Genomic DNA, 15,133 nt, shown 5'->3' with positions numbered 1-15,133 from the left:
TCCTAAGCAGGGCACTTCTGTTTTCACAGCTTTTCTCTACATTAACACCCATTAGGATCACCTGCCACAGGCAAGGAGCTACATAAACATGGTCAAGCTTCAGGCTCTCTCTCACTGGATTCTGTACAGATTTTATTCTGTATCTTTAGGGTGGGATTCCTGACACTTTGTATACAAGACATCCAACAAATCACAGCATCTTCTTGGGGAAGGGGGTTTCTTTGGCTCTCTTCACAGCAAGGAGTGTGTAGAGCAGCCACTGTGTTAAGAACCAAAACCACATCCCCACACAATGTCAAAACAGCTCATACTCTGAAGGTGGGAGGGATAGGCAGCCAGTTTCCCTCTCCTAAACCTAAAGGATATATAACACAATGTGACACTTGGATGTTCTCCTGAACCRTTATATTAAAGAGCAGTAACTCAGTACACCACCGGTACAACAAAACCAAACCATTTTTCTGAAAGYAAAACTAACATTTATCACACATGCTGGGCACACCCGAGGCATCACACTCCAGTTTTTTTCAAGGGATTAAACATTTCTGAACAAAAAAACCCTGACAGCACAGTCATACAGAGAGCCTGTGCTGCCCCAGACAGCCCTCCTTGGCAGCAGCTCCAGCRTCTCCCCTCTTATCACACCTTCCTTCTCAGGCTGGGGAGCCACTGGAAKTAGGCACGAGAAGTGGCCGATCATGAAGCTGCCAGCACTGCAGAGAGCAGGGCAGGAAGGACACAGTTCCTGAGGTGGCTCTTGGTCACACAGCCCAGAGCACCACAGAGGTCGACCACGAGACTCCCGGGAAGGTCTTGGTCTTCATGTTTTCTTCATCTGCATAAAGAGGGACACAGAAAACAAAGATCAAATCTACGCTGGCAAATCCAAGTGCTCCAGTTTAGACTGAAATCCCTTTTGCCTGGACCTCACAAGGTCATGGCGAGAGGAATTGCTACTGCACACCTACTTGATGAGTCTGACATGGTATAGAATCCAAGGGCCTCTCTCCCTCTGCTCCTGCTGCTCCAYCTCCACTTCCCCAGAGGTGGGAAATCACACATTAATTCAGTAGCTCACATCTAGGAAACTCCAGAGAGAGTGTTCCAAGGCATAAACAGCCACTACCTTTGGCAAGTCATTTAATCCACCTTGTAAAYTGAGCAGCTCTCCTAAGGGTGTTGTAAATTCTTCCATCAGTTGGAAGATGGAAGACAAACACCTACAGAGGGACCTCACAGGGTTTACAAAATACTTTAGTTCCTTATGGTTGAGAGACTGGGAGACTCAGTATGGAATGAATCCTGGAGTGGAGAAACAAATACTTCTGCATGCAAGCAGCAGCAAGTCCAGAAAAGGGAACAAAATCCAACAACGAGAGAACTAACCCTCAATTCATTTGTTCCCATTAAACAATTAGAATTCCATTTTGCTGCACAAAGGTCACACTGGGCACTGCATCCAGCTATTTATTATTGTGGCATCTCCAGCCCACAGAAACACCAAYATTTCCATCTGTTCCAGCAGCAAGAGCCCTAGGAAACCCAAGAGGGACTGCAAAACTCATAGAACAGTGACTGACTCCTCAGCTTTCTGTCAGTCAGTTTTTGACTGACAAATCCATCCATACTGCTAAGGGGGTCAAGCATGAATGGTACTGCCATGAGTACAACAGTGGGATGTACAGCTTCATAAAGTTGGGCGTTGCTGGAAAAACTTTCTGATCTGCATCATCTTGCCTCATTGCTGCTGGTTGCCTGGAGAAAACAAAGGAAGTGTAAAGGTCTTCTACAGACTTGAGTATGACAGCAGGCATTGAGGACTCKCCAAGAGAATGAGGTGACTGCAAATGTATGTAAAAAAATCGAGAGAGGCTGCAATTAGTRCACACTCAGCTCATTAACTGCCCTGATCCTAATTATCTTTCAAAATTTATGAAGAAGTGGAAGGTCAGCAAATGGATAATTAAAAAACCACAACAACAAGACTACACAACAATAATCCCCTAGTTCCCTTGGCCAATGGGCAGCTTTTCCTGCACAGCAAGCTGGAAAGAACCATAGATTATTGCAAGACACAARGCACCCTCTCTTAGCAAAGAATTAACAGCTGCCTCATCTCTCAGCAGCCCCACGCAGAACCAGTGATGTCAATGACAGAGGGAGTTTCTGCAAGGAGGCAGGAGCTGAGTCAGAGGAAGCCCCTCTGCATTTTTGCCTAAGAATTCAAATTAAATTTACATTTCAGGGATGCTCACCCATGTGTCACCACAGACTAGAGCTAATGTTTGTATTTTTTTAACTCAGTAAGGAGGRGAAAACTAGTGAAATGACAGACAAGCAGCAATTCAACCACAGCTGTTCAAAAACTGGGTCCTTGCTCTCCAGGTTGCTTCTGTTGTCAGGGCATGAGGAGGCTGTGAGGAGCTCCTGCAGCAGCCAGGACAGCTACATGGCTGGGCAGCAGGAATTCAGTGCTGACAGAATGCCAAGACAGGCATCACTAGCAGCCCAATTAGCCAACTGCTCAGCTGGATACTAGCAGCCCACTGAAAACCTCTGCTTAATATGCAGTAAAAAATGAGTGTTAGGACAAGAACAAGGTTAAAAGATGATTTTTATCTCTTCTTGCCACCCACACCATTCTTMCTGAGTGACAGGATGCATTTACATTCCTCTAACCTTCAAATCACTAGCCATGTCTGACATTTATGCATCTTGCTTTAGTCAGCTAKGTGAGGAACTCTCCAGATTCCTGCATGTAAAACACAAACTCAGATTTGCAGTCTTCCTCACATTACCWTCTTCCAAACACATAAAGATGATGGTTTGTGTCTTTTAGTTCATATGATAAATCGACAGAGCAAGGACATTAATATCCAAGCTTACACACAGCTTACACAGTTTCTCTAGCACAGAAACCCAGCTAGCTAAACCAAAACCTAGAGAAAATTACTAATTTACAAGTTACTAGCATTACACTTGCTTTTCCTCTTATTTCGGGGCAATGTCAGAAACACAGCCCCAGAGCAGGCCCACAGCTGAACACCTCAACAGCTGACATTTATTTGAAAAGGGCTTTGGTCCCTGTAGCAAAATGTCTCATGAAAACACTACAATTCAAATAAGACAGAAAAGGAGAGAGAATCACCTGTAGACAAGYGTTCCTGGTACTACTCTAGACCTCACTCAAGACCTGGGGTTTACTCCTTGCTTAACCTCTCTGATCAGCAATTAATCAAACTGTTAAATAGCCAAGGGTTCCTCTTTCAACATGCTCTGAAACCCAAGGTGTAAAGCATACACATATGCATTCACCTTTAGAGTTAACTTTTTAATAAATCTCTTGTTGTACATAAGCTTATCCCCTSCAACAACAAGGACTGCAAATCAATTCCTTTCAGGTCAGTTTAGGATGTGCAAGACCCTTAATGCAAATATTCACCTCTCATTCTGGTCTTTTCTCACATTTAAAGGCTACGCCGAGTTATTACACATCCTTTGCCAAATCYCAGAGATGTAAGAGGAAAACACACACTTCCTGGCTCCCAGGGCTGCAAAAGCATGGCAGTGCCAAGTCAAACTGATCACAAGAAACCAGTACTGGTCTGAGTTCTCAGAGCCCATTCTCAAACTGAAAAACAATGGTGCATACATGCGAGGTTATAGAGAGCACACAGACTCCCTGAAGGTATCATAGGACAGGCAGCTAGGAAGGTATTTATGGCCCACATAAATAACAATTTTCATATTAAGTTTGTGCTTGCTTCTTATAAATGCAGAAAACCAACTCCACGGGACTAAACCAAAACACATCTGCTGAGCCATGGAGCTGATTTCATGGAAAAACAGCTGTGCCAAACTCTCACCTGGTCACACAGCTCAGCYCCATTCAGCTTTGAGGCTGCTGTTTCCCTGCCTGAGGAAGATTCCTGCTGCAGGCGAAGGTCTGGCTCTACCCCTTCAGCATTCTCCTGCTTCCCACTAGGCTGAATATACAAGGCCGAAGGATTCAGTTCTTCAAATTCCTAGGACAAATAAAAACCACACCACTATAGTAAAAACCCTGTGTTGTAACTACCGCAAAGAATAAAAAGGATTCAGCAAATCTCTAACAGGTTTTATGAAGCTCTACAACACCCAAGAGTTAGCTCCAAAATCTTGCAGGAATGGCCTTATGAAAATCAACTCCTCTTCTGCCAGCAGCAACATTTCTCAGCAACGACCCTCTCCCCCAAAACTGCACCTACACATGCAAAAATACCATCGTAGGATCCAATCCCGCCAAAACATGCATTCTGTGTCTGCTGAATCAAACAACAGACAGAAGYACTCCAGGCCATAAAGCCCAGCTTTCTGCTGAAATATAAAATTGTGGCATTACCTTTCCAAGGGTTTGCATAATCCACACAGTTCTTACTGAAACTGAGTTGAGACATGCAAATAATGACACAGGTAAGCGTGAAGCAAAATGCTCTGGCTTACAACTAGCGTGTCTATCCAGGCACAACAGGCAATCTACCATGGTTACACTGTCCACCACTGCACATTTCACTGGCAAAGAATGAGTTTTTAAACCAAGACTACTTCCATATTACCTTTTAATCCATTACTAGAAGACAGGCTGAAAATAATTTGTTTTACTAAGCAGAACATCTCTGCTGTATTATCAGATCCCACCTTAGCCAAAAAGCAAGCTCTCACCATCGAGTCAGACACTGTGGAATGCAGTCACAAAAGGATAAGCTACAGGAAAGCAGGGAATACCAGTTTTGCTCTTCATAAAACCACTCGCTTCAAGGTAAAAATCTTCCTAYTACAGGCACCCAAACAAGGATCCTTCCCTTGCCTTTCCTTTCAGTAGCTCATGCCTCCCTCCTTACCYGGGAAGGAATGTTCTCTTCGCACAAGTCAGCATATCCCATATCCCTCAAGACAGAGTGGAAGTAGATATCCTCCTTGGTGGATGTGTCACACAGGAAGAGGTACAGAACACCATTCACATATTTATGCACAATGCCCACAAGTTCCTTGAAGCGACAGAGATGCTTGAACAGGAGAATTGCTGCAGTGGACCACGTACCCTGAAGAAGACACAACATAAAGTTACAATAAATAGACAAATATCCACCCCCTGAGACTTTTCCTTGTGGAGGGCACTTGTTGAAAAGCAACTGAGCTAGGCCAGAAAAGTGACAAATACAGGAAAGTCAGGCAGGCAAGCCTCCCAGCATGAAACTAAACCAAACTACCCTAAGGTCTGCAATGCTGGTCCCACTGGGAATACCCTTTCACCCTAAATACCTACTTCTAAACACAATTCAAAGGCATTCACCAGTGCCTTTATCTCAACTACCTAAAATACATTTGTTTGGTGGTTTTCTTTTTCATTTTTTTTTYAATTCCTGGAATCACAAGACTTTAAAAACATTAAAAGTATTGAAAGTTATKAAGAAGTTCCAAAGACTCACCGCAAAGAAAACTGTGATTAACCCTCAAAACCCAGGAGAAATAACTTTTTTAAAGCAGCATCTTTAAAAACACACAGGCAGCAACTCTGCTCACATGCTTTCCTTCAGAGCTTGTACTTCTCAGGCTTCTTGACCAAGGTTTCCCCAGCACAGAGGAACCTTCTTATGACCTCAGTAACTCCCTGGCTGTGCTAACTGCATCAAACCAACTCACTTAAAGCTCTGTCACAGAAGAATTTTTTAAAAGAGAACTGGAGCTACTAAGGTTTCAGAAGTACATTGGGGAACTACTGCCAGGGGAAGGAGCAAGTTTGTTGTATTGCTTAACAGTAGCCATCTGTTTCTGCAAGAATATAAGCAAGAATGTTCTGATGGTAAGGAAAGCAGTGGAAGGATGATTGTAGAGCAGAGACTTCCCCAGTGCACTCTCATCCAAATGTTTACCCTTAGCAGGAGAAAAAGACAACCTCTGTTTGACAACTCCTGCACATGTGCCAATTAAAAAAACTGGATATGAACACGTACCTCCACAGGTTTTACCCATGCCAAAGAACACGGGATGGCCTGAGCTGGGAGCTTCAAGTAGCGCCACCTGAAATACAAAGCAAAGCCATTACAGAAAAAAAACATGGAAAAGTTAGCAGGAACTTCCTCCTCTTCTGTGTTTTACTATCAGTTTAGGAATACAGAAGCATACACTGGATTGTGCACTTCTGACTAAAACCCAACAGAAGCTTCAGAAAGCACTCCACAGCCAGAGAATAGGCACAGCAGAAACAGCAATAACTGGTCCCTTACACATTCCCTGGCCCAAACACCTTCTCATCAAACCCCCTTGTGGAGACAAAGTTACAGACAGAGAGCCATGACTTTTGAACCAAAGAATGCCAATGACCARGCACAAGGAAAGGCAAATGTGGAGGAAGACACAAATATGGAAAAATGTGCTTAACTGCAGAGAATAAACACCCCTAACACTGCAAATAGATCCCACTTGGATGTGCTTTCAGGAAAATGTGTATATCCACTCATGGAACCSAGGATGCAGGATTAGGGAGCTTGCCCTGAGGTGACAGAGAAAGCAGCAAGAGGACAGTCTGAGGAGTGAAGGCAGACACAGGAAAGGATTTAGCAGTATTCCCCAGGGGCCAGTGCTGGGTCCAGCATTGTTTAATGTCTTCATTATTGAGCTGGGTGATGGGGGAGAGTATACCCTCAGTCTGCTGATGACACAAAACTGGCAGGAGTGGCTGATGCCCTGAGGGACAAGGCCATCCAGACAGATCTCAACAGGATAGGGAAATGGGCAGACAGGAACCTTACAAAGTTCAACAAACTCCTGCMCTTGGAGAAGAACAACACCATGCATCAGCACAGTGTGGACCCATTGGAAAGTGTCATTTTTACCAGGASGGTGGTGTATTTTGACCAAGCACTGGAACAGGTTGTCCAGARAGGTTATGGAAACATTCAAAAACCATCTCAGCATGGTCCTAGGCAGCCTGTTCTAGGCAGTCCCATTTAAGCAGGGAGCTTGGACAGGATGACCTTTAGAAGCCATCCAACCTTGGCTGTTCTGCAACTCTGCTGCCCATGCGTAATTTACTCACTTGAGGAATCTCAGCCAAGACTTCTGGACAATTTGGAGGTGTCCGTAGTCTGCGCAGAACACYTCCACTTCCTGCTCATTGATCACACGGTGGATGATCACTCGGTACCACCACTTGGAGACCATGACACAGCAGAGCTGCCCAGGCTGCACTGCAGACTCAGGCATGATGTATTTATCAGAAGCAACTTTATGTGAGTAAACGTGTCTATAAAAGATCACAGTGAGAAACTGCATTTAGTCGGATGCAGGAGATGAACAAGGAGAAATCTATGGGGCACCAAAAGAATCCCAACTTTTCAAAGTCCCCATGACATGGATTTTCAAGAGTTGCTTTAATAAACCCKTTATATCTCTGCTCTGCCACACTTAAAAGTGAAATTGCAATAAAATTGCAAACCCAAACTTTTACATTTGAATGATACTCCTGGGGTCCAATGAAAGTTAATTAATGGGGATTAATCGGGTTAAAAACAGTCATTCCAATCATAACCTTTTTACCACTACCTCTACACACCACTGTTTCTCACGAACCAGGTTYTGGAGTACTGGCACAGGTGCAGTGTTGGAGGTGGGAGTAAAAGCTTTAATTGAGCACATTAGCAACAGTTGCAGAGACAAGACAAAGGAACCCTTCAAGCTCCCTTCCACAACCTGTCCAGGCTTGTAAAGCTCAGAACTGCTAGGATAAACTACAGCAACTGCTAGTGACCTATTTTACTGCTTGCTCTTTAAAGGGAATGGAGAAGCATTGAGTAGTGTTTCTGGACAGCACCAGCATCTCTGTACCAAGGAAAGAAGGCAGCAGTGGTTAGGGTTAGGGTTAGCCAGAGCTGGGTGCCCTGTTCCCTCAGCACAAACACACACTGCACTCACATAGCATGTTCCCACCTCATCTCAAACATCAGATCCTGCAGTTTATAGGATGCTTCCTTGCAGCAGATGTGGATGTAGAACTGGCTAGGAGAGACGATGAATTCCACAATGACTCCCACCATGCACCCTTTCTTCAGAGGTGGCAAACTGCAAAGGCTTCTGTCCTGAACAGCATCTGGAGGGATTTCTGGAGTCGGTGGAAACTGCTCAAAACCTTGATGCTACAAAGGGAGAAGTGGGAGGTGGCACTCAGGTGTCTCATCATGCACTGAACACATATAATTGGCCTTTCCATTAATTTTAAAAATAGTCCTGCTTTCCCTGGAAYTTGTGAATAACTGAATATCACAGAATCCCAACAAACTGGACAAACTGGGATGAATGTTCTCCCTGTGATAGAAACAATCATTCTCACACTTTCTTTCTTCCCTGCAGTGTAAAGAGGGGTGCAACAAAAATAYCTTGCTCATATTSCTGCAAGGAATAAAGGAGAGAAACWGAAGTCACATCACATATTTAGAYAAAAGTAGTGAATGGCTAATGCTAAAAAAGCAAAACAAAACCAAACTCCAAACCCAATCCACTTCTTTGCTGGATTTTATTGAAAGGTGTTATTTCTGTGTTCCATGACCATAAAAAAGTACATGMTTGAACCAGCAAAACTACTGAAAATTATTCAGAAGTGACAGAAGACATRAATGCATCCCACTTTCACATTAGGCTACTTACCAAAGAAAAAAACCAAACAAAATCTACAAATTCTGTTCTTTTCCCATTCTAGACAAATTTGTGTAAGTGAACTGTCAGCACAGCTTTCAATTTTTCRTTATTCTAACTCCTGGAAACATTATTTCACTTGAAGTAGTAAGGATGGGAATGTTAATCATACATCAGCTATTTTCACTGCCTCAAGAGCTTTCTTGTGTGCCAGCAGGCAGCACTTTTCCCATGATCAAATCAAAAATACTTCAATTTTAGTCATTGTGAACACAGTACAAATTATCACTGCATCATACATCAGGCAAGGCGTGGGCAATTCATATTCCAGCACATTCCCCATTGCTTATATGGCTAAATTCAATGGCAAACAATGGGGTTTTACGTCTTATAGGGCTTAAYGTCCTAATCACTTTCTAAAGGTGCAGATCATAGAATCACAGAATATTCTGAGTTGCAAGGCACCCATAAGAATCACCAAAGTCCAGCTCMTAGGCCTGCAYARGGCCACCCCAAGAATCCCACCACACATCTGAGAGTGCTGTCCAAATGTTTCTTGAGTTCTGGCACGCTTGGTGCTGTGACCACTCCCCCTGGTCTCTCCTTYTGMAGACTGACTAAAGCCTCAYTCCCTTCAATCTTTAGGAGCTAAAWATTTTGACTAAAACATTTGAGTTAAACAGASAATGAACATTTTTGAGTTAAAGATCAACTGGGGGAATTGTGGCCTGAGAAGCAGCATTAGCTGATAAAAAAACACTTACAATTTCATGAATTTCCTCTGTGTAGTGCCTGTGAATGGAGGCATTTCTAAGGGACAACTTTGCTCTGAGAATGCTCTTCATATCAGACTATTAARAGGTCACATGAGCTTTATAGTCTAGCTCACACATTGCTAGAGACAACAGACATTTCTTTGAAATACTTATAGGGCGTGTACTTGAAAATAGGCTCACAAAATGCAATGAAGTTATAAAGAGAAAAAGCAAGGGTACACAATGTAAAACCAGGCTGTACAAGAGGTATGATTTATAAGAGTGATTGACTCCTTGCCCCAAGCTGGACTGGCAGCTGCCAGGAGTGGTGTGGGTGACATTTTTCCTTCTGTCAGGGCAACAAGAGAGAGCAGTAGCTCTGTACTTTTTATCCTTCTCGGAATGGAGCAGTTGGACCCAGCTCTTGTTTTTCTGACCCTGAAAACAATTCCAGGATTAGTCTCCAGATACCGGGCAGCAGGGCAGGGATCAGGTGGCATCTTCCCCCTCTACCCTGCAGCATCTTGACGAACAAATGCCCATTGCACACCCACACTAGCACATCCCAAACTGCTTTCCTCCTCTTTAGAGCATTTTTAAAACAAAAAGCAAACTTGGTGTTTCACAACAAGTAGTAGTTGTACAAACATCTTCCAAGCCTTGTCTTGCCAGGATCTCTAAATGGGTTCCCTCTGCAATACTGAGGAACAGAAATCTGGGGCTACCTGGACCATATTCCCCCTTCTATAGCCTTCACACAAGCAGACTTGTGGTTTGAGCCAGGGGAGTTCCCTTTGGACCTCAATCACCCTAAACTAAAATTTTCTTAAAGGACCAGAACAGCCTGCCAAAGAGCTCTCAAGGGTATGTTTTATCAAGTGCTGAACAAAGTCCAACTCAGTTCCCAGCTTCCAAGCTCAGTAATATGCAAAACACCAAAGTAAGGAAGAACCCTTGGGATTTTTTCCCTACCTATAAGCTCCAATTGTACAGCTGTATATAGCCACAAGACAAGCTTGGCAGAGGAAACAACTCTTAGTAAAAGGATTTTCCTGAGAAAAACAAGGCCTAAAGATGCTCAAAAGAAAAAAAAAATGAAGGAGGGACAAGCAAATTCTCCCAATAAGATTTGGCAGCTCAGAGCCTTTGCACCCTCTTCTCCATCCCTTTCTAAAAATACAGTGCTCAACAAAACAAAACAATTATAATTTCCTACCAAATAGCATACTTGAGACTGCAGGAATCAGGTACACTGAGGAACATTCCCCAGCTCTGGTGGCTGACACTGAAACCCTGTCAACAGCAGCAGGGGAAATTTCACACAGCTTCTCTCACAACAAAGTTATTAAAATCCAGTTACAAGTAACTATATCAAAAGGTATCACCACTCTCGTAAGCCACCAAGATAACACTTAACTGGCCATGGATGATCTAACAGACCTCAAGACCACAAGGAGACCAGAAAAAGACTGAGTTTGGATGGCACATAGAGTCATACAGCCGGTCAATATGACTCTGGTCACTTCTAGAGTCATCTYAAACAGGTACAAAAGTTTTTTGAAGCAGCAGTGCATCAACAATGTAAACTCAACAGAAACAAAGACAGCAAAAAGAGTATCACCCCTCAGAATACAACATGAAAAATCTACAGCTCATTCGTCCAGCCACTTACTCGCTTGAGATGATCACCTGCTTGTGTTTGCACTGGCTCCAAATCCTTCAGAAACACTGTCTGGTAGAAACTCTCTGTCTCACAAATGGGTTCCAAAGGAGGCATCTCAGCTGCAGATGCTTCTGCAAAGACAATAATTTGGCTATTATTCTCTGTTGGACTGATGCAGTGCTGCATATTAAGCAGTAAGGGAAAATATTAAAAAATGAAAGTCAGAAGGCACTGTTTGCTCACTTCTTGTAGCATTGACAGCCACCAAGTTCATGAGGATTCACTGTATTAGGAAGTTAGAGCAAAAATCACACTGTCATAAGCAAGCTAAGGTTAAAGTCCATTGCTAGAATAATGCTAAAATTAATTTTCCCTGGAAAAGCTATGAATTTGGCAGGAAATGTATGTGATTATCCCCCCTCTGCCATGGGTTTTATGGGAACGCTGAGGGCATCTACAGTCCTGTCTCTTTTGTGGAACACTGCAGCTGACCCTTTCAGGCCAGTGTTAAATCTTTGGTCTCAAAAGGTGTATGGCAAAGGCTTTACCAGCCTGCAGAGCAGGCGTGCACAAGACCCTTCTGATAGTTTTTTTACCTATTGCCTGGAATGACTAGAAATTCCAGTCCTACACACACATTCAGCAAGTCCATCCTCTGAATGGGCTGATCATCTTTTCTTTTACCTCACAACAAAAAACAGTGGCAACGTGTCAAAACCTTCCAGTTAAATTCTCTGCTACCAAGACAACTGCCTTGTGACAGCTGYTTCTGCACACACAACTGTGCTAAAGCCCAGGGGAATCAGGACTTCTACAGCACCTGGAAATGCAGCAACAGAGACTTGAAAGGCAGCTGCTTGGCCACAGAGCTTGTAAGAGCTATGTGCTTTTAGTTAAACACACCACCTCACCTTGCAGCATCTCCTCTTCCTGTTCCTCATCCTGAGGCATCTCTTCTTCCTGTTCCTCACCATGGGGCATCTCTTCTTCCTGTTCCTCACCATGGGGCATCTCTTCTTCATGTCCCTCACCCTGAGGCATCTCTTCTTCCTGTCCCTCACCATGGGGCATCTCTTCTTCCCATTCCTCACCCTGAGGCATCTCTTCYTCTTGAGCCTCTCCGTGAGGCACCTCTTCCTCCAGAGCCTCACGCTGGGGCAGCTCTTCCTGTTCTACCCTGCTTGCCCAGTACTTCCTCAGGACCAGCAAGGAGCCTGCCTTTGTCTGCTCAACCACAATGGAATCAGACATGCTTCTGAGGGCTTCAAACATGGATAAAAATCCGTACTGCCTGTACTGGAATGCCCGGCCAAAGCGTCTGAGGAAGGCCTTGTCCAAGTCCATGAGCAGAAGTGGTGAGGAACTCAGCAGGTCCTGCAGCTCAGCCTTCACCGTCGCTGGCAGGATGGGAGTCCTGGCACTCAGTGTTTGGAAACTCCGTGAATTCTTAGAGTTCTTAGTGGAAGAAAYAGCATTTGCCTTCATAGCAGCTTTCTTTGTTGCCTTAGTACGTGTCTTCACTTTCTGGTTGGCAACCAGCTTGGCAATCCCTTTGGTGGAGTCATCTGCAATGGCTACAACAGAAAGAAATAAAAAGACAAGCAGCACAATGAACCATTAAAAGCTCTAAACTGACAAAGCTCCTCTTCGTTCCTTTCTCTCCTCTTCTCCCCACACTTCCCAGAAGCAGTGGTCTCGTGCTGGCTGATTTCCAGAAACCTCTCCCTTTGGACTGAATTGTTTCTAAAAGCCAGCAACCAGTTTGCATCCTCACCCTTAGAAATTCAGACCAGGTAGGAAGGCAGGTCAAACTTCTGGGTGCAGGATCATAAACAAAAACCAGGCTGCTAAGAGTTTTGCTGGGAAAGCAGAATAGCAGTAAACTCACTGCAGAGCACCTCCTACCCAGGAAAGATCTCCCTAGAGAGCAGCTAGGTGTTTTCTAYGCTTCTAAAAAACTTTTTATTGTCTTACTGTAGCACTCAAAAAGCCYCCAACCATTTCACCCTTTGCAATCAAATCTTTGCAACTGTTTTGACAACTCCTCCTCAAAGAAAAAGAAAAATGTTCTTTGATACAGGTTAAGCTTTCTATGGGATCAGGTAGGGAAATATTCACAGCTTCTCTCGAGAGGCCCCATCCCTGGTTTTGGTTCCTTCTGTAGTCTGCATTTATAGGAAAAGTGATGCTTACCAGTTCTAGTGTACCCATAGGAAATGTGACCCCAGTTTTTAAACTAAGCGCAGAATACAAAAGTGTGAAAAAATAACTAAAAGCCTGGGTGATTTTTTTCAGGAGGGAAGAACAGGAAAGTGTTAAAAGGMAGGTCTAAATACAAGAAGTATCAAAGAAAAAGATTACCCAGAGCTGTATGAGAAATAGATTGACACATAGGTGACATACAGCTCTGCATATCTGAACACATCACACCAGTATGAGGTTCCAAACAACTCCTCCACCCATTCGGAAACAAAATCTCACCTCTGAGGATCAAAGTGCCGTTCTTAGAAGAACAGACTCGGACAACTTCRGGCATTTTTGTCACCAGCTCCAAGGTGGACTGGAAGCCCAGGTCGTGCAGAGGGAGAGGTTTGCAGACCATGGCCATGTACTGCTCCTCCAGCTGCTCTGGMGTCAAGCCCGCTTTGGCAGCTATCAGCATCGCCCTCACCTCCTTCTTCAGCACCTCCATCAGCTGTGCCTGCTTTGACGCCTGTGTGCTAAAGGGGAACACAAGCAGATAACAACTTGTACCACACCTGCTTAGAATCACTTGGAACTTTGACTTTTTCCCAGYTAGCAGCTAAAAGCTGGCAAGTGGGAGCTAAAAGCAGGTTCACCAACAACCCCAGTATTCACTTGCCAGTACCCCTAGAGTTTAGTGCGCTCCTAAACCCCTGCCCTCCACAATCCTTGCCACTCCAGCCACCCTGCGCGTCCATACTGCTGCTCGAGGGCACCCCACCCACCCCCGGGGATCCGTGCTCCTCGCAGAAACCCCTGTGACCCCAAACGCGGGGGTTCGCCCCTCAGCCTCCCGGTGTCTCCGTCCCCCGCGGCCATCCCCGTTCCCCTCAACGCCATGCCGGGTCAGCCCCGGCACCTCACACGCACAGCGCCATGGCTCCACAGCCCCGTGCGCCTGCGCGCCGCCTTTCCCGCCTTTCCGGGCCGCGAGGGTGGGGCGGGGCGGGGCGGGGCCGCCATCTTAGCCTGCCTGAGGGGAGCGGCCGCCAGCGCCCTCAGCGTTTGCAGTGGTCGGGCCGGACGGGCTTCCCGCTGCCTTGGGGCTGGGGAGGGCCGGCAGGGAGATGTGGCCCCTGCCTTCTTAAAAGAAAAAAAACAAAAAAAAACAAACAACCAAAAAAAAAAACCCCAAAAAACCCAAAAACGGGTTGGAAAAGATCTCTCAGATTATCGAGTCCAGCCTATCACCAAACACCACCATGTCAGTCAGCCAGACCAGAGCACACTGAATGCTACGTCCTGTGTTTCCTTAAACACCTTCAGGGCGGTGGTGCCGCCACCTCCTTGGGCAGCCTGTTCCAATGGCTAATCGCTCCTCAGAGTGAAGAAATGCCTCCCTAGTCCAACCTAAACCTACCCTGGTGGAGCTCGAGACTTTGTCTCCTTGTCCTTTCTCYGACTGGAGGAAAAGCCTGATGCCCCCTGGCAGCATCCTCCTGTGGAGTGGTTGTAGAGAGAGGTCTCCCCTGAGCCTTTTTTTCCAGGCTGAGCTCTCTCAGCCACTCCTCATCAAACTTGTGCTYCAGACCCTTCCCCAGCTCCATTGCCCTTCTCTGGATTTGCTCCAGAACCTCCATGTCCTAATGTTATGAAGAGGAGTCTTCTAAGGACTATTTATATTTAGTCTTCTCTAAGGAAAATCCACAGTGGAGGTGCAAAAACAAAAGAGCCACATACAAAATAGGACCAGTTCCTTCAGCGTAACAATATTTAAACTCAGATGTGGTTATCAAGAGGAGTCTTCTATTCTTTTAGTCCTGAGAGGAAAATCCACAGTGGAGACGCTGAGAGATTCTGA

General features: G+C 45.0%; 1 protein-coding gene across 1 annotated transcript; it reads right to left on the bottom strand.

Annotated features, from left to right (window-relative positions):
* Positions 1-422: 422 nt before the first annotated feature.
* On the bottom strand, positions 423-14,295 carry TDRD5 (tudor domain containing 5). Its single transcript, XM_057374947.1, has 10 exons — positions 14,192-14,295; positions 13,570-13,808; positions 12,000-12,662; positions 11,098-11,219; positions 7,969-8,174; positions 7,079-7,285; positions 5,994-6,060; positions 4,881-5,081; positions 3,867-4,025; positions 423-835 (listed from the first exon to the last, which is right to left on the bottom strand). Exons 1-10 carry the CDS (start codon positions 14,293-14,295, stop codon positions 821-823), a joined length of 1,983 nt encoding a protein of 660 aa, XP_057230930.1. The 3' UTR covers positions 423-820.
* Positions 14,296-15,133: the final 838 nt, after the last annotated feature.

Source organism: Malurus melanocephalus, unplaced genomic scaffold, assembly GCF_030028575.1.
Source record: "Malurus melanocephalus ecotype Western Australia unplaced genomic scaffold, MMel_1.1 scaffold_236, whole genome shotgun sequence".
Lineage (NCBI taxonomy): Eukaryota > Metazoa > Chordata > Aves > Passeriformes > Maluridae > Malurus > Malurus melanocephalus.
Note: the sequence above shows the minus strand (reverse complement) of the source record. Positions and strands in the feature narration are given on the sequence as shown.